Source organism: Pecten maximus, chromosome 9 (assembly GCF_902652985.1).
Source record: "Pecten maximus chromosome 9, xPecMax1.1, whole genome shotgun sequence".
NCBI lineage: Eukaryota > Metazoa > Mollusca > Bivalvia > Pectinida > Pectinidae > Pecten > Pecten maximus.
The window spans coordinates 23065381-23089453 of NC_047023.1; the positions used below are offsets into that span (position 1 = coordinate 23065381).

The following is a 24073-nucleotide window of genomic DNA, read 5'->3' on the forward strand; positions in this document are numbered from 1 at the left end:
TAAATTTTCTAGGCCTACAACGCATGATATTTTCGAATATTACGTCACATCAATCCACGATAAATATTTTTGTGGCGCGTTTCAAATAATACGGACAATAATGTTTAGTGGGGTTTTTTTTTAGATATTGCAGGATCCGGATATAGCCTTGTAATACTGAAACGGATTTTGCCGGTTAAAATGTTATCCGTAAAAGATATGACAGTAGAAGTTGATCATGTAGCAGTGTAGATGAACTGAAGAAAAAGAAAATGGGGCTATTTATCAAATATTTCTTACTTCTAATCTTTCTTGTATGTATGTATACATGCAGTCTGTTGATTTTCGCCAAAGGTTTTCTCTTGAAAAGAGTTGTTGTGGACCAAAACAGTTCTTGTATTGTGGACTTCTCTTCATCCACCGACCAGCACGGTAAGCAAGGATGCTGGATGCACAGTCGCTTCAACAAAGCCATCATTGTAGTAATAGATGCACTGAGATTTGACTTTATGAAATATGAACACACATTAGAAAAAGATATTCCTTATAAAAATAAACTCCCAATTATCAAAAATTTACTGAAGGGCAAACCCGCAAATTCCAAATTGTACAAATTTATTGCCGACCCACCGACAACAACATTTCAAAGACTGAAAGGATTAACAACAGGGAGTCTGCCGACATTTGTTGATGCTGGAGCAAATTTTGCAAGTTCTGAGATAAAAGAAGACAATGTAATTGACCAGATGGTAAAACAAGGGAAGGTCATCAAGTTTCTGGGAGATGATACCTGGATGAGCCTGTTTCCCGGGAGATTTCAGAAGGCGTACCCATTTCCATCTTTTAATGTTAAAGATCTTCATACCGTTGATAATGGCATCTTGAAGCATTTATATAGCCAGCTGAATAAAAAGGACTGGACAGTGACAATCGCTCATTTCCTTGGTGTTGATCACTGCGGTCATCGCTATGGACCGGACCATCCAGCTATGGCGGAGAAGTTAACGCAGATGAATGAGGTTATCAGGTATAAAGCAAAAACGATTCTGGTTGTTGAAGTAAATTCAAATATCAAGTTACTAGAATAGTCAAGAAATGCGAAGTCATAAACACATTACACTTAGGAAAAAGTGAGGTATTTTTAAGTAGAGTATATATAAGAAAAGATGAACTTTTTGGTTTTGAAAATCAAAACATTTTCCTGCAAGGATGTTATTATTTTATTTTCTTGCAACTGTCTAAGTGAAACATTACAAGATGTACATATGTCTGTATCTGTATTTAATTTTCAATCGTGCATAATAGAATTTTTACTTGTTTATCAGCTTACATGTATTCTGTATCTGTCTAAATGTAAAGTGTTTTCAACTGATCTTTACTTTAGCAACATAACCAGTCGTATGAAGGACGACACTATCTTGTTTGTGATGGGCGACCACGGTATGACAGCAACTGGTGACCATGGTGGTGACAGCAGTGATGAGCTGGAGGCAGGATTATTCATATACAGCCCTGCACAGATAACCTCCCCTTCCACATCTTCTAAGACAGTATGTTTCACATAACCTGATACCATACACATTAATCCTACAATCCTATAATCCTATATGAATTTTTTTGAGTATTTGTGATAGCTACATGGAGGTCATATATGAATATGGTGTCCACATTCAGGGGTGCTACTTCACTGAATTATCATTACGTTGATGTTACACCAGCAGCAGACAGTTCACCTGGTCACATTATACCATACTTCTTTCTGAAAATGGGATAACTAGATAAATAAAGGGAGTTTTGAAGTAGTATTTGTAGTGGAGAAAAATATGAAAAATTGTTATTCAAAAAGTAGAACAATTATAGTTTTTCAAGTGTCCAAAAATTAGCAAATAACCATAAACTGCATCAAGCTAACAACAGTGGATTGAGGACAATGTATTAGAATAGCATTGATGTGCATTGTTTGCTAAGAATTGCAAACTAAACAGAATACTGTTTTCAAGGTTTGATCTTATTATTTTGTTTGCAGTTGTATGTCAAACAAAAAAAGAAATCTATATTAGCGATTTGATCTTGATAATATGTTTACTGTAGGACATTTATGAGACCATATCCCAGACAGACTTTGTGCCCACACTGGCCCTGTTGATGGGAGTTCCAATTCCTTTCTCAAACTTGGGGAGAATCATCACCGACCTCTTTAACCACTGTCCATGGTGGGCAACCAGTACCAGTAAACTCAAGCAGGTAAAATATAGAATTTCGCACAAGTAAATACACAAATCTTATCTCACACAGGAAAATACGCAAATTCTCATCTCACACAAGTAAATACATAAATCTCACACAAGTATACTAACAAATATCATCTCAATCAAGTAAAAACACAGATTTCATCTCACACAAATAAATACACAAATCTCATCCCATACAGTTAAATACACAAAATCTCACACAAGTTAATAAACAAAATCTCACACAAGTATATACAATGTACATACAATCTCTCACAGGTATATACATAAAATCTCACTCAGGCATATTGTATATAAAATCTCTCGTGGACAAATACACATATTTTAGACAAAATATCAAACATATGAAACATTAATACAGCCTTACATAAAAGTATACTTAACCCCATACAAAAATAAAGATCACTATTAAATACATAGCGTCCAAATGATACTTTATTGTTGTAGGTATTTCATGCTGTGAAGGCCCTGCGTCTGAATGCTATCCAGATCAGTCGGTATCTGCAAGCGTACGCCCAAGTATCCACAGACTTCCCGATCAAAAAGTACTATGAGCTGGACAACATGTTAAACACAGCAGAACACAACCTTCAGGCTCTAGTCACTGCCATGGTGAAATCAGGCGAGAACCAACACATGGTTCGACAGTTAGAGGAACTCCAACAAGTGTACGACTCCTACACTTCACAGGTCAAGACTATTTGTCAGGGTATCTGGGCCAAGTTTGACCTCGTCTCCATCTCCATCGGGATCATTTCCTTGTTTCTTACAATCCTAATTAATCTTTACTTTGTTCAGCTGTCGTTTTGGAAGAAGTTTGAAGTACCAAGCACAGTGATCGTTGTCATTCTGTTCTGTATGGTGTACATCGTGTATGCAGCCTTTCACTGCTTCTTCGTGGGAGAGACCCTCAGTTCATTCATGGTGTTTTTGTTGGGATTTGTCAACATCGTCGTACTCATTATCGTAAATGTTCAGTTTTCGCCAAAAAAGCCAACATTGATCTCTGATCTCATGATAAACGAGAAGAAAGAGAAACATTTTCCATGGATGACATTTATTTGTAATGCTGTTGTGTGCCTCATCTGTTTTGTTTCATTTTTCAGCAACAGTTTTGTTGTTTATGAAGATGCAATACTTCTTTTCCTTGCTCAAACTTTGATAGTAATTTACTGTATTAAAGTCATATCTCGAACTTTAAAAAAGCATGACACCGGTCCAAATGATTCAAAACAGAAACATAAAAAACAAAAACCGTTCGACATCATGTTGATATTAACTCATCCAGGTATGTTGGCGATTGCTATTACAACTGTTATTTGTGCATGCCTTCGACTGGCCATGAACTTTAAGGCCTGTAGGGAAGAACAACATACCTGTGAGTTGTCTTTGTTCTTGCGTCCACTCTCTGGCCTTGTAGACAATTTAGAACATCTGCGTAACATACGATATTTTTTCAGTGTTGGGTGCCTAGTTTTGACTGTATTTCTTACCAGGAAGCTTCTCTTCCAATTCGGTAACCTCAATGGATTGTCTGGAAGTGTTGTGTGTATCCGATACTTGCTGCCTGTAAGTACATGCTGCTGCGGCCTACATTGGGCGCTGTATGCCCTGCCACAGAAAGTCCTGGACTCCCTCCCTGTGTGGCAGCAGACTTTCCTGCCTAAGTCTGTGTACATCATCACTGGGATATCTCTAGTCACCGTTGTGATCAAACCGCTGACCATCCACATGATTCAACAAAACAAGAATTCATACAACATCCAAAACAGAGATGGTAACATCATTCCTCAGCTCTACAACAAGGTCAGACAGAATCTTCACCACAAGAGGAGCAACCACCGATGGTGTACGGCTTGGCCACCGTGTTCTCAGCCTCCATCATTGGCCTGGCTGCCATAGTTACCGTTCTACTGACCATGTTGCTAGGGGATGGAGTGGCCCCAAGCATGTTCTTACTTACACTGACCACGTTCTTTGCCCTGGAGTTGTATACAGCATACCTGGTCACCTCTACAAAGGAGGTTCAAAATGGTAATTTTTTATTTTCTTTGTAAATAACTTAACAGAAGCTGATGTGATGTAATAAAAACATTTTCAGACTGTACTAGTCTGACAAGAACCTAAAATCTTGAAAATAAGACAGGGAATTTCTTGCAGGGAAAAGTATCTTGAAAATAAGACAACCTAGAAAATAAGTTATTCAGCTTTCTAAATCTGTAGTCCTGGTTTGTACAATGCCAATAATGAGACTGTTATGGTATATAATAGTCACATGATTTGTCAATTGACATTTGACACAAATTGATTACAAAATTACACTTTTGAATTATTCACACTACACTGCATATTTATACAGGAATCATGATTTGTGTAGGTGTGATGAATCTTAGCTTGGAAAATCATGGTATTGGAGACAACTCTGTATTGCTAAAAAAAATTAATGAAAATATGGCCACACTTAACCAGCAAATAAAGCACCAAGACAATAAGCCAGTCTCAAATATAAGCCATGAATTCCTTTCCAAAATCATCAGAAGTATATCTTTCCATTTTCAATATTTCTGCTTTCCATACAGATATCTTGTCTGCATCCTTGGAATATGTCATGACAGAATAGGTTTCAATAGTTCAAGATGCAAAAAGCAGACTAATCTCTAGGCTGAATACATGTCCTTTTGAAGATTGTAGAGGGGACTACTCTCAAATCTGTTACAAATGTTATTACCCTCTTAAGTTTACCAAGAGCTCAAATGATAACAAGAATGGAGGATGCAGTGGTCAATTTCCATCATGTTTCAGGTGTAGATATAGGATGATGATCTGATATAATTAACTAATCCCTTAACATGAAATGATCCAATAATCAATTGTAAATTTCCATGATAGATCAGTTGATTGATGATGTTTTAGATTAAACAAGTTCCACTGCCTACTTAGAATAAATAATAAAGATGGTGATTGTTAACACATTGTATTCATAAGTGAATCCTAGTTTAGAAAAGTTTGGCTTTAAAAATTAAATTAGATTATTTATTTTATAGGAGATCAGTTATGTAACTGATTATCAGAAGACGTTTCCAAGTATAACCGATGATTGATTTTAAATTTGCATCACTATGTAGAGAGGATATATATAAGGGCGAAACTCTTGAATTTAACGATGGAAATGAAAGGAACAATTTAACAGTTTCATCTCATATATATATTAAAATGATTGTTATTAAATTCATTTGGTGTTGATGTCAGTTTCTAGGATCTAAACCATGAAGAATAAATTGTAATTATTTAATACTGGAACACATTATTAAGAATGATTTTTTTGTTTTTACAGCGACATGGGATTTGGTAGGTGCAGTGGTGTTCCATACCATCTTATCCAGTTTCTATTTCTACACAAGTGGACACCAGGCCACTGTCCCCGCCATCAGGTTTGAGGCAGCCTTTGTTGGCTTCCATGGAGACTTCCAGAACTACGCCCTCCCTGCTGCTCTGATATATCTCAACACCTTCGCTGCACATGTCCTTCTCGGGGTCCTTGCACCACTGTGGGTGTTCTGGCCAATGGTCAAGAGTACCTTCACTGCCCTGATGACCAATGTGGAGGTGGACAGAACATCCAAGGGAGACTTTGCTTTGTTTGAAGATGAGGATTTGTTAAAGAAGAGGATGTTTCAACTGTTTTCATGTCTAACACTTCTAAGTGGTGTCAAGGTAGGTTGGTGGAATGATTGTGATCATTTAGTGGCTGGAAATCAGTTGGTTACACAGAAATAAATTGAGAACTCTCAACTGTTTGATACATTGATGTCAATCTAATCAATCATGCTTTGGTAGCCTTATATTCTGCCTGGATGGCTCAGTGAACTGAATGCCGGCGGTGATAGTCACTGGGGATGGGTGTAATTTATCATATCCATACATAGTATCATGAACAAGTTTTTATTTAAACCTGATTAAATTTTGATTATCTTTCTCTTATTCAGGTACTGGGAGCAGTGTGTGCGGCAGGACTTCATCGCAGACATCTGATGGTGTGGAAGATTTTTGCTCCTCGTTTTGTGTTCGAGGCTGTGTCCTGTTTCACAGTGTTGGGAATGTGCTTATTCATGTTCCTATTTATTATGAGACTCAATCAAACCCTCACATCTTGGTTAAAAGTCCTGGAATCTAAACAGAACAAAGACTAAGTCTATTCAGCATCCATTAGTGTTCTACAGATAGATCGGACTGCAGGGATATCCAACTTGAGACTCAAGTTAAACATTTGAACAATATACTCATGTCGATCTGGAAAATCAATTCAACTTGGATGTTCTGTCATGTCATAGATATTAACATTATTGTGATGTCATAAATAAATGACATTGTGACGATGTCACATGCTTGTTTTGGTGGTGGAAAACTTTTTAAAACTGTTTGAATCAAAATCAGCCAGTCTTGTGGAAAATAAATTTTAGAGTTTTTCACTTCTCATAAATATGAGTCATGTGAGGTCAATCTATCTTACACATGAGTCAATGTACGGAATTTATTAGATGTGTTAAATAATTTACTATTTCACTTGCCTGAAGTGTCGTGACATATCAAAATTATGGAACATGCTTAATAGATTATATACTTATACATTGACTTGTGTAAGGTTATCAGTTTCCATGACCAGTCGCTATATATTCAAACAGTGAAGCTTATTGAATAATCTGGTGCTATTCAATGGAGTTATATGCAGTTTCTGTAAATTGTATACATTTGTATGTTGTATTTTGATGCTAATTTCAAGCTATGTAATTCAAATTCATTTTTAGACATCCCTCAAAGAGTCTGAAATATTAGAAAGACATTGTTGTGCTTAAGGAAAATAATTGACCAATTATTTGTATTAAAATATTTTTATATTTTGACACAAATACTGCGTTTGTGTTAAATATATTCACATAGAAGTCCTTTTTAATTCATCTCTTTGAATAAGAGGGAGAGCTAGTATTGTCACCCCCGCATTGGTGTTTTTTTCCCCTAATATTAACATGTTGGTGCAAGTACTAGTGTTGAAAGGCATATAAATATTTAATTTGGTATTAGGGTCCCTGCAGGGTTAAACTATCCCCACCTGCAGTCAAACTAAAAGATTCTTGGAGGGGAAAACCTGCTCATTGACATGTTGGACTTAGACTTTTTATGCTGACAACAACTTGGTGAAAGTGTTGAAAAGCATACACACATTACCTTGTGCTAGGGTAATGATTTTGGACATCAATGTCCCTGTGGGATTAGGCCATCACATTCTGGAGTTGCACTCAAAGATTTATATTGATAAACCATGATACACTTATTTATGTTTTAATTGATTAAAATTAGTCATGCACTAACTAGAAAACTGCCGCTGACAAGCTTAAGGGTCCTGCTGTATGCCTGACCCTACACACCAGTGTAGTAGTCAAACAAGATCAACAGTGATCACTTTAGATCTAGGAAATATTTGTAACTTGTTAATAATTTTACAAATATCATTTACCACCAATCATATGATACAGCCCAAATGGTCACATCATAGAGATTCTGTGGTAACTTATCAAGAACATAAAACTTTAATAATACATTTGTATTTTAAAAATGGAACTGTGATAACAAATCAGAACTCGGAATGTCGGGCCAATACAACAGAGGTTATGGCCTTAACAGCCTCAGCCAATCGGAAGCATTTGGACCAAGAAAATGTAGGTTATACTCCAAAACCAATGACGACCAATGTTGAATAACTAGAATACTGACACGTCAGAATGGACCTTTCAATGTTAAATGTGTCTCTAAATTGAGTTTAACACAAACCAAAATATTGTGTATTAACTGCTTTTCTATGTATAGTAATTTTGACTTTGTCTTTAAAATCTGGCCCTGAAAAGCTATTCCTAGCAAGCACTATCAGGTATTGACACTAACTTCATCCTCCCGACAGACCACTGGGCTCCCAGGTTTTGAAATGAGGCAGCCCGGACTGTCTTATGCATCCAGCCATAAGTGTAGTCCTTCTGGTGGATTGGGGACCAAGCCCTTGAATCCCCAACCATGGAAAATGTTTAGAATTTTGGATGTAATTTCCTGCATTCTGGTTCATTCTGAGCATCAAATATTTTACTTGGAGTTTTCTTACAAATTTTGGGAAATAATTTTTTGAAATAAATGAAGAAACTTAGGCTGTCAAAGCCAATCAGAAGTATTAAAGCAATGTGCAGTGGTTGAATATAAGCGAGTCATATCTTTTTACATAAGTTGTAGCTTGTCAAGCTACCAAGTCACTTCATATATCATGGCAATATAATAGTGGGTTATTCAAATTGCCCTGCACCTGTGGTCTGTTCTTACGTAAACAATTCTATTTATCGCTAATTCTCAGAAAGTACTGAAGGGAACAAAGTTCCCCTTGGTCCCTATTTATGAATATAACATTTTGGGACTGATCGGAAAAACAACATGGCTGATAGACAGCCTTCTTTGATTTTGACAATTGAAGGTTGTTATTGCTTTTTCTCGGAAAGTACTGAAGGGATCTTTTTGTCAGATTTCATATGTAACTTTCCGTCGGTTCCAAGCTTAAGTTATGCATTTTACATTTTGGGATCGATTGGAAAACAACATGGCCGACAGGCAGCCATCTTGGATTTTGACAATTGAAGATTGTTACTTGGTTTCACTATTTCCAGAAAGTAGTGAAGGGAACTTTCTCAAATATCATATGTAAGCAGTATATTTAGCTCGCCTCGTACAAAGGACCAAAGTGAGCTTATGCCATACCGTGGCGTTAGGCGTCTGTCCGTCTGTCAACAATTATCTTGTGAACATGATAACCTGAGTAAATATCAACCAAATTTGATGAAACTTGTATGCATTCATATATGTATTGACAAGATCTCAGACGAGTTCCAAAATGGAAATTTATCAACAATGACTTACAGAGTTATTTACCATTGTAATAAATTATTATTGGACCTTGCTAAACACAATGACTCATGCAAATATCAACCAAGTTTGAGGACACTTTGCTCGTATCCATATATCTACAAGATCTTGGACGAGTTTGAAAATGGTAATTATAATACTGTAACTTATAGAATTATTGCCAGTTGTAATAGGTGGCCATCTTGGATTTTGACAAAAGAAGATTGTTATTGCTATTTCTCAGAAGGCACTAAAGGATCTTTCCCAAATTTCATATGAAAGTTCCCCTTGGTCTTTAATCTTGGATTTTGACAATTGAAGTTTGTTATCACTATTTCCCAGAAGGTACTAAAGGGATCTTTCTCAAATTTCATATGCAAGTTCCCCTAGGTCCCTGATCTTGGTTTTTGACAACTGAAGTTTGTTATCGCTATTTCTAAGAAAGTCCTAAAGATATTTCTCATCTTTCATATGCAAGTTCCCCTTGGATGCTAGTTGTGCATATGGCATTTTGGGACTGATCAGAAAACAATATGGTTGACAGGCGGTCATCTTGGACTTTGACAATTTCAGGTTACTCCTGCCATATTGTGTTATATAAATTTATTAAATGTTGTGAAAGAAGGGAAAAGAAGAGAAAAAATGAGTCTTTCATAATCATTTGACCGATATGTATCATTCAATGGTGGGCACAAAGATCCCTCTGGGATATCTTGATTTTTTTGGAGATCCTTTTTCATTTGATTGCTGAACATCTTTTTCATTATGCTTGTGGGTTCAGAAAATAACCAAGAAGTCTGGAGCGATATTTCTGTTTCAGCATACTTTGATGAAAGGCATGTCAAATAAATCAATGACCTTGACCCACGTTCAAAATTACCACCACCATCTCTGGTACACATCTTTTATAAAGCAGTGAAAAGTAAGATATCCAACAAGACAATGTATTAAACATGACACTTTTAATACACTTTTATCCTAAATTTAATTTAAATTGAAAACAATTCACAAAACAGTTCCAGAGTTGAGAAACTTTCAGGGATTTCTCTATGATGTTCTACAATCCATTAAGTAAAACCTGTCCTCCTCCAGACTGAATTCCATAGTAAGTTGGTAACACAATTCTGCAAAACACAAAAAGATGACATGTTTTTAATTCATTTATTGCCTATGTTCTTCACTCATTTAAGCTGCAGTAAAAGCACAATGAACAATGCCAGAAATACATTTTATTGCAAAATGCCAAGCTTTCAATTGATTTACAATATAAAATGATCATGCCATGCTATAGCTACTACGATGTATAAAAAGGGACATAAAATTACACACAACTATGTATTTTAGGGTACAAGTTCTAGCAGGTGTTTAGCAAATTGCTTACATATTATATTTTGTAACTTTTAACTAAAAAAATGTTCAGGAAAACAACATGATAAAGACTACCAAGTTTCAAAGCGATCCATCGAAAAAATCAAATACTGAAATTAACAAAGGGGACCAATTTGCATCTTATGAAAAAAAGGTTAAATGTTATATGATTATAAAGCCTACCAAGTTTCAAATAAATCAGTAGAAAACTAGGATAAAATCTCGGGAGAGGATTCAAATACTAGAAATGAACAAAGGGAAATAACTTCTGCAAAAATTGTGGAATCAAGTGAATATGCCTCACGAGGAAAACACTAATGTACATCTGATCATGATTACAAAGCATACCACATTTCAAAGAAATTGGTTAACAAATGTAGTTTAAAAGTGAGTCACTAAAAAAAGTATAGATCTCCAGACAATGAAAAGTTTACTCTGGACAGATGATGCCCCACCATAATACCCGAATTTGACAGACGTGAAAAAAAATAGTATTTATAAGCATGCACACATTATAATTGACTGGATTATGTAGAACTCTATCTACATTAAGAAAGAAATATTTAATTTATACATGGTCTAATAAAAACATTAAATACCTTGTTTTGAATGTAATCCTTTCACATCATTTTTACTTTTTGGGTTCCGCAGGAGGTAATTCGTAACTTTGTTTGACGTAGGGAATCCGACCTAGGATTGGTTTGAAATTAAATAGGAAAATAACCATTGCTAGAGCTGTTCCACCAAATGTTATTCCAGCTCCAGAACTGTGAGTAGAAAAAAACAACACCCTTACAAATATTTAAAACACCAACAATACTGAAATGATACATATATGTATATATAATATACATTGAAGTCTTGCATTTATTCTGATTTATTCCAGTATTGATCTATAAACTTTATATATCTATTTTACAACGACTGCAAAACAAGCTGTATCAATTTATATTAATCACTCTAGATCTCGGGGCTTTTTCTGGGGGCTTTTGGGGGCCATTAATGAGCCCCATTCCCATTCGAAATTATTTAAGCCAAATTCCCAAAATTTGCAGTGTACTCCTGGAAAAATCTTTCACAACTCACCAATTTTCTTCCAAAAATGAGACAAAAAGGCCCCATCCCAAACCAGTGAGAAAAAGCCCTGGATCTTGTTGGCCCAGATAGAAGCAGGCAAGGAGTTTTATTTTGTAACTAAACCAGAGTTACAGTAACTGGCTCCAAAAATATTAAAATAATGACCCATTACCTGTTCTTGGTCAGTATTTTTATTTAGTGTCTGCAATATATGGTGTATAGACTATACTGTGTATAGAGCTCAGCATTAGAGCCTGTGAGCCACACACATATGTTTCTTCAATTTAAATAATTTAGAATTTTCTAAAACTAAAAATGCAGTTTAAAACCCCCTTTTATTAACTTTAAACTCTAAACTCGACTTTTCTCATTTCTGCCAATTCCAGATAAATCCACAATGACTGAATGTGATGTGCCATATGGCTGCCATTTCTCAATTCAGGTTTAAAACAGCACTGGGGGTCACACATTTGGATGATATTGTGGTAATTTACATTTAAACTGCAATTCTTTGAAATTTCAGCAGAAATTTACTGTACACAAGAAGGGAGACAAATGCGTTGCAGGAAACTATAGGCCTGTCAGTTTGACATCTGTCGTCTGCAAGGTAATGGAAACAATAGTGCGAGATCACATGAATAACTTCATGCGGGCAAACAATCTATTTTCTTCGAGGCAATACGGCTTTATATCAGGAAGATCTACATCACTTCAACTGCTAGAAGTTCTAGATAAATGGACTGAGGCGATTGATAAAGGCTTTTGTGTAGACTGTATATACATGGATTATCAAAAAGCTTTTGATACCGTTCCTCATAGGCGCCTGGTAAACAAATTACGTGCATACGGAATTTCGGATGAAATCATACAATGGATATTAGTTTTTTTGAGCGGAAGGAAGCAACGCGTATCTATACAAGATGTGAATTCAGAATGGACAGACGTATGTCAGGTATTCCCCAGGGATCTGTGCTTGGCCCTCTACTGTTCGTGATATTTATCAACGATCTTCCAGAAATAGTAAACTCCGATTTATACATGTTTGCCGATGACACCAAGATTTTTAAAGTTATAACAAAAAAAGAGGATGAACGTACTTTACAGCGGGACCTGGACACGATGAGCACCTGGAGCAACACATGGAATTGGCTTTTAAAAATGCATCCGGAAAAATGCAAACATATGCATATCGGACGCGCACAACAAAATATGGAAACAACAACGGTATCATATGAATTGCTAGGAAACAACCTGATAAAAACAGACAAGGAAAAGGATACTGGTGTAACGGTAGATACAGAACTTACCTTTGAAAACCACATCAGCGAGAAAGTTAAAAAGGCTAACCAAATTTTTGGACTTTTAAGAAGAACATTCAGTTTCCTTTCCTTTTGTTATACAAGAGTTTGGTACGATCACAGCTGGATTACGCTAGTTCGGTTTGGGCTCCGTGAAAGGCAAAAGATATTGATAGATTAGGGTCAGTACAACGACGAGCAAACAAATGTTTACCAGGAATGAGCGACCTATCATATACAGAAAGGCTTAAGAAATTAAAACTTCCAACAATATCATACAGACGGGCTAGAGGAGATATGATCGAAGTCTACAAAATGTTAAGCGGCATATATGACAAAGAATCTTGCGGCTTCATAAAACTATGGAAGGACATGGCAAAACGGCACAGCGGCCGAGGAAATTCAAAAATGCTATTTCCGCAACAATCAAGGACAACGCTGAGAAGCAAAACCTTCGGTCAAGGTCAGCACTGGACCTGGTCAGATCGACGATTCGTGAGCTCCGTAATTTTGTTAGATTTTACTATTTTCTCCTTAAAATAGGATGATTCTTTTTGGCATACAATAGCTCGGTGATTTATTGAAACCTAATCACAGGACTTTTTCGGAAGAAGTTTTGAAGAAAATGTTGTTTTAGGTAACGACACTAAGGACAATGGACTGACCACCAGTAGTGACTACTGTTCACTCGCGTTATTGTGTGTATACCTTTCCTGCACGTGTGCTACCTGTATTCGTAACTTGGAATTGAACATTTACATTCTATAATCATGCCGGGACACAGGTCCAGTGTAGGTAGCGGAAAGACGGGTACTAAAAGCAGACCTCTGGATATCTTGACAGAACCGGTAAAAAAGGACAGGATTGATGAACTTTTTACTATGATATCGTCTCTGGTGACCAAGACAGATATGGACAAAATGATGGACAGAAAGTTGGAAAGACTAAGGGATGATATCAGGGAGGAAAACCGTGTTTTAGTTGAACAACTAGAAGGAAGAATTTTCGATCTGGAGAAAGAAAACGATATCTTGAAGACCAAGGTGGATACATTAGTAAATCGTTTGAGAGATTCTGAGAAATTCAACGCCTCGCTGGATTATAAACTGAATGACCTGGAGCAGCAGGGGCGAAAGAACTCCATCCGTATTGTAGGACTAGACGACACCAACGAACGGGAATCGGTGGAAGAATGTGTGGGGAAAATTGTTACTTTTGTGAGAGATTCTCTAGACGTGAAATTAGAGGAAAAGGACATAGACATTGCCCATCGATTGGGACGATATAGCAGAGATAAGCCACGCACTGTCATTTGTAAATTAACGCACAGAAGAAAAAAAACTGAGATTCTTAACAATCGACGGAAATTGAGAGGAAAGAGACAAGTGGTTTTTGAAGACTTGACGAGAAGAAACCAGGAAATTCTGAAAGAAGCGTACAGACTTAAAAGTGTTAAGCATACATATAGCGTGGACGGAAAACTTTTTGTTGTGTTAGCGAATGAAAAGAAACGTAGACTGAGATATGACACTGAGTTGACAGATCAGTACTTAGCAGATGACAGCAATTTCAGGACGGGACTTTTTGACTGATTTTCATTTCATTTTTGGAAACATCTAACCAGTTGATACGTATATGGATATATCTGATTAATAATGGACTATAGGTACCTCTATAGTACCACCGGAGATTAACATTTTCTCTGGTTAATCGATCGGACATTTGCTGAAACTTGGATGTTTGTTTTTTTGTGCTTTTCCTAATATGTCAGTGTTCTCATTTTTTTCGTAATGGAATTATGTAATAACTGGATAATGTGGGAACAATTCTTGTCAACCGGTAAGTCAATTTTCAGTAACTCCTTCATTTTTATACATGTGAGTAATCTCTTTCTAGAACCATGAAATAAGAACTCATGTAAATATGTTACCATAAGTTATATAATGTTTTTGAAGACTGGGCTTTCCGGACGGAAACCATTTTATTTTTTATATATTATAATCTATATCCGGAAAATATTTACAATGTTCTGTATCAAATGTTAGTATACTACTTCCGGTTTACATTGTTTCCGCCTGACCGCATGGTGCGTGCAGTTGAATATTGATAGTGTGTGTACGTGAGTAACAGTAGGACTTGACTTTGGCCATTTTGATATGACTTTTTACTCTTTTTCTACACTTGTCTTTCTCTCTTCACCTCTGTGTTCTATAGATGGGCTAGAAATCATACTACTTGTAGAAGAGAATATAACGTAATGGATGGTGTATCTATCTTGTCTGTAAATTGTCAGGGTCTTGGGGATAGAATAAAAAGAAGGGACGTTTTCTCCTATTTAAAAGCCAAGAAGTACTGTATTTATTGCCTGCAAGACACACTTTACTGAGGAAAATCATAATCTTATTAGAAACGAATGGGGCTTTGACTGTCATTTTAACTCATTTAAATCCAATTCAAGAGGGGTAGCTATTTTAATTAATAATAATTTTGAAATTAAGGTCAATAAAGAAAAGAAAGACTCAACGGGAAATTTTTTAGCACTTGACATTGTACTAGATGGCTCAAGAATTACTTTGATTACATTGTATGGCCCAAACACAGACACACCTAGTTTTTATGATTTATTAGCAAACACTATAGAGGATTTTGGCAATGATAAATACATTATATGTGGGGATTTCAATCTTGTTATAAATCCAGAGCTAGACTATGACAACTATAAAAATGTAAATAACCAGAAAGCAAGAGAAAAAGTTATGGAAATTATTGAAAGTTACTCTCTTGTTGATATTTATAGAGAACTACATTCAGAAACTAGAAGGTATACCTGGAGAAAGAAAAACCCACTAAAACAGGCCCGATTAGATTTTTATTTGATATCAGACAATTTGTTACCAAGTGTAACTAATGCAACTATTGAAGCAGGATATAGGTCTGATCACTCATTCCCGTTGCTTAATTTAAAATTTAATGAATTCAAAAGAGGAAAGGGACTGTGGAAATTCAATTCTTCACTGCTCTATAATGAAGAATATCTTCAGTTAGTTAAAAATGTTATTCTAGATACAAAAAGGCAATACTGTCTTCCAGTTTATAACAAAAATGATATAATAAATATTCCAGATACAGAGATTGAATTTGTAATTGATGATCAACTTTTTCTTGAAACATTGCTTATGGAAATTAGGGGGAAAAGCATATCATACTCATCTTTTAGAAGGAAACAGCAGAATAGAAATGAGGACATTCTTAAGAAAACAATACAAAGCATGGAAGAGCAAGAACAGGTAGACATTGAAGAATTAGAGGGTAAGAAAAAAGAGTTAGAAAGCATAAGAGTTGAAAAAATTAAAGGAAGTGTTATAAGATCTAGGGCAAGATGGCAGGAAGAAGGTGAAAAGCCAACAAAATATTTTTTTAATCTGGAGAATAGGAATTTTACCTCTAAGATAATACCAAAGATAGAGAAAAAGTATAATGTTATGATAACACAGCAAGATGATATTCTTGATGAGATTCGCTCTTTTTATGAAAAATTGTATGATGACAGTTATGAAATAGATGATATTGAGTTAACAGAATTCTTAGATAAGTTTGAAGTTCCAAAATTAGATTTAAATGAAGCTGAACATCTAGAAGGGTTAATTTCTGTAGAAGAGGCAGCAAAAACTTTAAAAAACATGAAAAATAATAAGAGTCCAGGTACAGATGGTTTTACAGTTGAATTTTTTAAATGCTTTTGGAAACAGTTAGGAGTTTTCATTGTTAGATCAATTAATTTTGGATATAATAAAGGTTTGCTATCTGTAACACAAAGACAAGGAATCATTACCTGTATTCCCAAGGGAGATAAGCCTAGGCACTTCTTAAAAAATTGGCGACCCATTACATTATTGAATATAATTTATAAAATAGCTTCAGGGTGTATAGCAGGAAGAATTAGAAAAGTTTTAGATAAAATAATTGGTGAAGATCAGACAGGATTTCTTTCGGGTCGCTATATTGGAGAAAATACGAGACTTGTTTATGATATCATGCAGTATGCTGAAGAAAAAGACATTCCAGGTATGTTACTAATGATAGATTTTGAGAAGGCGTTTGATTCAATTTCTTGGAAATTTATTGACAAAGTTTTGAATTATTTTAATTTTGGTCCAGAAATTAGAAATTGGGTTAAGTTATTTCACACTGATGTTAAAGCAACTGTAAATCAGGGGGGTAATCTATCTGCATTTTTTCATATTAAAAGAGGCTGTCGTCAGGGTGACCCAATCGCCCCCTATATTTTCATTCTGTGTGTTGAAATACTTGGTATTAGGTTTAGAAATAATAATAAGATAAAGGGTATTGAGTTAGATAGTTGTCCCATTCTCATTTCTCAGTATGCTGATGACACCACTCTTATACTGGATGGATCCGAAAGGTCTTTAAAAGAATCTATTATTGAGTTGAATACATTTGCAAATATCTCTGGTTTGAAACTTAATGTTGATAAAACGCAGGTTGTCTGGATAGGGAGTAAAATTTATAGTAATGATATTTTTTTGCCAGAATTAAACTTACAATGGGGAAGACATAGATTTACACTGCTAGGAATTGATTTTAGTGTGAACCTTCATGAGATTCCCAAGTTAAATTTTGATAAAAAGTTAATTAAACTGAAAATGCTTATTAAGACATGGACTAGAAGATCACTTACACCTCTTGGGAGAATAACTTTGATAAAATCTCTTTTATTATCACAGTTTAATCATCTGTTTATTTCCTTGCCAAACCCTGATGAATTAATTCTGCAGGAGCTTAACTCAATTCTTTTCACATTTTTATGGAACAGTAGGGCTGACAAAATAAAGAGAGATGTCGCAACCCAGAATTATTATGAAGGGGGTCTTAAAATGGTAAATGTAAGATTGTTTATAGACTCATTGAAATTAGGTTGGGTGAGAAGGTTATATAAGAAAACATGCAAGTGGCAAGCTATTTTTAAGACACACTCAGACTTACATAAGCTATCTAATTGTGGCAGTGGTTATATTCAGGAATGTCAGAATAAATGTAAAAACAAGTTTTGGAAGGATGTGTTTAAAGCATGGATACGGTTCAATAATTCGGATATGGTAAGGGAAAAACAGGAAAGCCTCATACTGACCATGCCATAATTATGGTATAATAGAAATTTAGTTATTGGGAAAAAAACGATTTTTTACAAAGTTTGGTACAATAGAGGAGTAACAATAGTTAATGATCTGGTAAAAAATCACAGTACGAGCACTTTCTATTCATTTCAAGAATTTACTGAGATCTACCAAATAAACACTAACTTTCTCCAATATCAGGGTGTGATTGCTGCTGTCAGAACATACTTAGCAAAGATGAACTTTGAAAAACAGTTAATAGTCTACCCAATCATTCCTAATAATATATTACTACTCCTGAAAAGTGTGAAAGGGACTAAGGATTTATATAATCTGATGGTTAAAAATAGTATTATTTCTAGAGGTAGGAGAAAATGGGAGGAAGTTTTTGAAGATGGTGAATTGAATTGGTCAGACATTTATGGAACTCCTTTTAGGGTTACAAAAAACACAAAACTACAATGGTTTCAATACAGAATAGTTCAACATATACTAACAACAAATGCTCTCATGTTTAAAATAGGCCTGGTGAATAGTCCAATATGTAATCTATGTAATTTAGAGCGAGAAACGATTATTCATATTTTATGGGAATGTCGAGAAACACAAAGATTTTTGCAAAGTGTAGAAACACTACTTGATGCTCTCTTTATTCCTTTCCAATTTAACAAAAAAAGTTTCCTTTTTGGTGTTTTTGTAAAAAATATGAATATTACAACAAATAGACTGGATAATGAAATTTTGATTATGATTAAGTTTTATATATACAAGACAAGGTGTCTACATAAAACATTAAGTCCACATGCTCTGATTAATTCTATTAAAGATTTCTATATCATTCAAAAATATATTGCTAATAGCCAAGGTGACCAGGTACAGCAGAACTTTGACAAAGAATGGAGAAAGTGGGGAAAATTATTAGAATTGGCAGACAGTTTTTTCTGAATTGATATATGGTGTCCAGTGTATTATATCCTATTCTTCTTTTTTTTTTTCTGTTTCTCTACTTACTTTCCCTGGAGACCCTAGATTCAATTGATATAGCTATGTAAGATAAATATCTATGACAATTATTTTTTACGGTTTTATTTGACATATTTGTTTGGTAAGTCTCATTTCTAGCCCGGTCTATCTTCTCTCTCTCTTGCTCTCTCTCTCTCTCTCTCTCCCGTTGTTTTTTTTTGTTGTGGAATGGATGTGATGATTTTTGTGAGGGTATGGAGAATGTGTGTATGTTGATGATATACTGTCATAATGTAAATGTGTGGATGATGATGATTTTGTTATTTTACTAATTATATATATATGTAATGATGACGATATCATAATGAATATATATGAGGAAAATGATAATAAGGATATAGGATGATGTTGATGATATCATAACAAATATATATGATTATGTTGCATGATGATGATGATGATGATGATGATGATGATGTATGTGTGATGATGATAGTGTTTTTGGTCACTATTTCTGACATAGTTAGTGTATGTAACTGAATATTGTATAGCATGAAATGAAAATGGTGATATATCGAGTGATGATGATGATGATGATTATCACTATGTGAGATAATTATTGCATGTAATTTATTGTATAGTATATATATGTTGATTGTGATATATTGAGTGGATGATGATGATGATGATGATGATGATGATGATGATCGATGATGATGATGATGATGATCACTATGTGAGATAATTATTGTAACTTGTATTGTAACTTATTGTATAGTATATATATATGTTGATTGTGATATATTGAGTGGATGATGATGATGATGATGATGATCGATGATGATCACTATGTGAGATAATTATTGTAACTTGTAACTTATTGTATAGTATATATATATGTTGATTGTGATATAATGAGTGGATGATGATGATGATCGATGATGGTGATGATGATGATTCTCATGATGATGATCGTGATGATGTACACTGTAGGTATAGGTGTGGTCACTACATTGTATGTTAAATATTTAAGAATTAATGTGTGTAAAGGAATTGAATGTGTAGCATGAAAAGAATAATATAATGAACTATGATGATGATATCGATGATAATGATGATATCATATATGTGATGTGATTATGAATATGTGCGAGTGTAAGTGTATGTGTTATATTTATGTTTTTACTATGCTGAAAAAAAACTTGAAAAATAAAATAAATACAAAAAAAAAAAACCTTCGCCATTAGAACTGTAAAAATATGGAACAGTCTCCCGGAAGAAGTTGTAACTGCTCAAAATATAAACACTTTCAAAAATAGATTAGATGAAATATGGAAAACTCAGGACATTTTATATGATTACAAGGCAACCATAACTAGAAATGAACTTTAAACACAAATTGTAGAATACTAAGAGAGTCCAGTGTAGAGGAACTTATTTTGTTCCTGTACTGGAAAATAACTATAACTATATGCTATATTTTTACCTATGAGATGTGAAATATACTTTTGAATTTAATTCAAACACTTTTGATTCTGCTAAATTGTTTGAAGATAGCAAGTGCTACCTCATTAGACATATTGAATGTCAGATGATGTTGCCCACAACAACAAAAATCTTTAAACTAACATCTTGTATATTGGGGATAATGGAAAACTAGGGTTGGATTGTGATTTGCGATTTTTGAGTTCCCAGTCTCTAGCCCATGTACAGCACAGCAGCCACCCAAACAGATAAAAATTATAGTGAATAAACAATTAAAGCCTAATCCAAAAATATAATGAACTCTCCACACATTTTTTTTTCTAGATATAGCCATATCAGATGAAAAACAACAGGCGAAATAACAATCCTTTTACATCAATAAAACTCTTCATTACCATTAGCATCGATATTACTCAAGGCACTGACGATTCAGAAAATGAAGAAACAGTTGAACGATGCAGATTCAAATACATTACGGTATTTTTTTTTTTTTTATCGCAAAACTGTAACGTCTCTTTATGATAACTGCCTCTGTATTGTATGGAAACAGAAACACTCTTGAAGTTAAGTTGAACAATCCTTTGGTCGTTTGACCTAGATCAAGGTCGGAAGTTGAAACTTTTCCAAGTATAGTGAAGATGTAGGGTATATCACAGATACAAGGAGAATATTTACCTGTGGAGTGTCATAAATTTCCCCCTTTTGCTTGTAAGATATCCAAGCATCGTCCTGATTCGCCCAAGCGTTGCATTTCGGCTGGTGGGCACCGGTAGTCGAGGTGTTGACGACATCTTGCTTTTTAAGCGTGTGAAAGACAATGACTGGTATAGGCGCATTCGGTTCGCTAGACTAACATGAAATTGTACTTATTTGAATAATATCAGATAAAATCAAACATATTAGCAGCGCCCTAAAACAAATTGCAGGCATTGACATTCAGGAGAATGCTTGGGGACATGATACAAGTTTTGAAGACTATATGGGAATATACGACTATTAAAGTAGGCCTATTATCTCATTTGGTAAAACTGAACACGACCAGTAACACAGGGGGGCTCACTGAAATTAACAAAACAGCATTGTACCAGAGACATTTGGAATCACAATTTCTATAGAATAGTGGGCACATGGGACAGTCTTCCCGAAAACGTAACCAAAGCAGACACAACAAACCAGATAAAAAAAACACTCGCTTATGCCAGACTATAATGTGGACTAAAGACCAGTCGGGAGGGAGAACTATTAGGTTCTGTGGGCAGAAACATTATAAGGTAAGGTAAAACAACAAAGAATACCGACATAATAACGAAACCATAGCCTAAAACTGACTCAAAATCAATCAAATAAGGACAAAAAAAAATTCAAAGTTAATAAGACCAGATGCTCCATTAGAATAAGCGTCTTCTGTTTCCGAGTCAAACCCGGAGTGGGCATATCAACACACATCAAACACGTATTACTTTATATCGCATTTTTATATTAGGAAGACGATTTTTTAATTAAATTATAATGTCGATCATAAAATTAAAAATGGGAGTTGGGGGTCGAAATCATCACGCTTATCATACAACTGATACATATAGTTTGTATTCTGTCCCTGTTGGTTTCATTGTTAGCTATGTTATAAAGGCATATTAGGGGGAAACATGGTTGTTTTATTTAATCTTGAAGGGGGGCTATAATGCAACAAGCATCACAAGGACCTTTGACGATAAAACAGGATAAAGAACCCAGTGGGGACAATCACTCGGCCTGGATAAATCAAGAAGCAGACTGAACGTGAAGAAATCATTTGCTCAACGAACTGTTGGCAGTTGGAATTCCTTAACTGTATGATAATTATAGCCAAACTACCATTTACAGCGCTGATCCAGGAATCTTCCAAATTATAATCAGAGTCACTAAATCTTATAATAAATATATATGGACTTTGATCTAAATATAGCGGCCGCTATCGCCTGCGTTCAGAATAAACTGTGTTAAACTAGATTTTAAAAAAAGCTAAGGTAAAGACCGAGGTCAAAATCATACTATGAAAAAATTAAACTCTTTTTGGTCCCGCTGGCACTGGAAAGGACATTCGGATCAATCAGAGTTACTTCCCTTCGTATTGTATAAGTTCAAGTTCTTTATTTCAACAAATATATACATGTACAGAAATGATACAATACAAAAACCACACACTCGCACACACAAACACACACACACACACACACACACACACACAACCGGACTAACACATACATTGTACAACAGGTAGAGTGTAGAAGGACATTTTTTTTTTATATACTAATAAAAAATCTGTTCTTTGTTTATTACTGTATTTAATATATTTTGCTAAATTTGAAAGATCTTTTTTGTTAACTGTTTCTAGAAGTTGAATAAATTTGTACATACTAGGTTTATTATAATAATATTTCTTAATAAAACGTTTTCTTAGGTCTAAATGAAATTCACATTTAATAATAAAATGAAATTCATCTTCAATGTCTCCACTGTTACAATAGGAACAAATTCTTTGATTTCTTTCTAAGTTATTAAATCTACCAATTTCAATATTTAATTTATGTGATGACAATCTAATTTTAGCTATTTCTTTTAAATTAGAAGTACCTATTGGTTTTGATCAATATGGCTGTAAGTAGAACTTTTCACTAATAAACTTGTACAGTGAACACTTGGAAGATGAATTGATTTTTTCTTTACATTCTTGTATAAATATATCACATAGTCTACATTTAACAATATTCATAATATAATCAGCTGTATAAATATCCCCATTTTGCCATATATACCCAACACCCATTCTATACAGTTCTTCTTTTACTTCATTCAACCATTCATTCCCGTTTTCTAACATATCTTGATAACAAGCATTTAACACACAGTTATCGGTTTGTTTTAATTTCAACCAATATTTAAAAATTCTAAATTTTCTCACTATTACAAAAGGTAATCTCCCTAATTCTTGGTAAATCATACAATTAGAAGTACTTTTCTTAACCCCCAATAATCTTTTTAAAAACTGTAAGTGGATTTTCTCTATATCCGGTGCTTTATGAAAACCCCAAATTTCAGCCCCATAGTTAAATATACTACCGACGTATGTATCAAAAACATGTAGTTGGGTTTCAACGTTAAAAAAATGTTTCTTTGATACTCCCGAAATTGAAAATAATGCTTTTCTTCCTTGTTCAGCAATTTTTTGTTGAGTTTTCTTAAATTTACCATTAAAATTCATTTGTATCCCCAGATAATTAAATTCATTACTTCCCTTCGTATTGTATAACAACCACCTACTCCAACAATGTTAGAGGTTTTACACGGCGAATTACTTTTGACAGGCGCCGTGTCGCAGTCGGCAAAATCATATCCGATAGAAAAACAGCCGACCAGCGGCCTGTTATGTTATAGGAGTAAACAACCACCGAGTACTTAATGCGTCCGTTCGTTCGTCATTTCATGTCACATGTCACATGTATTAGCGATATAAATTCTATATTTGTTGAGGGGTTTTATTGATTATGGACTTATTAAAGTTGGAAATTATCGCTCTCCGGTATATTTTTGCGGGAGCTACTGT

The 24073-nt window shown here is 34.7% G+C and overlaps 1 protein-coding gene and 1 long non-coding RNA gene across 2 annotated transcripts; one reads left to right on the top strand and one right to left on the bottom strand.

Annotated features, from left to right (window-relative positions):
* The first annotated feature begins 162 nt into the window (after positions 1–162).
* On the top strand, positions 163–7132 carry LOC117333935 (GPI ethanolamine phosphate transferase 3-like). The gene is given in 7 exon segments (XM_033893353.1): positions 163–1006; positions 1364–1529; positions 2071–2223; positions 2679–4068; positions 4071–4265; positions 5566–5945; positions 6218–7132. Coding segments are annotated over 7 exon segments (3243 nt in total). The 5' UTR covers positions 163–251; the 3' UTR covers positions 6422–7132.
* Positions 7133–10109: 2977 nt separating this feature from the next.
* On the bottom strand, positions 10110–21317 carry LOC117335146. The gene is made up of 3 exons (XR_004534297.1): positions 21166–21317; positions 11132–11299; positions 10110–10288 (listed from the first exon to the last, which is right to left on the bottom strand). It is a non-coding gene; the product is annotated as an uncharacterized LOC117335146 (long non-coding RNA).
* Between the last annotated feature and the right edge of the window lie 2756 nt (positions 21318–24073).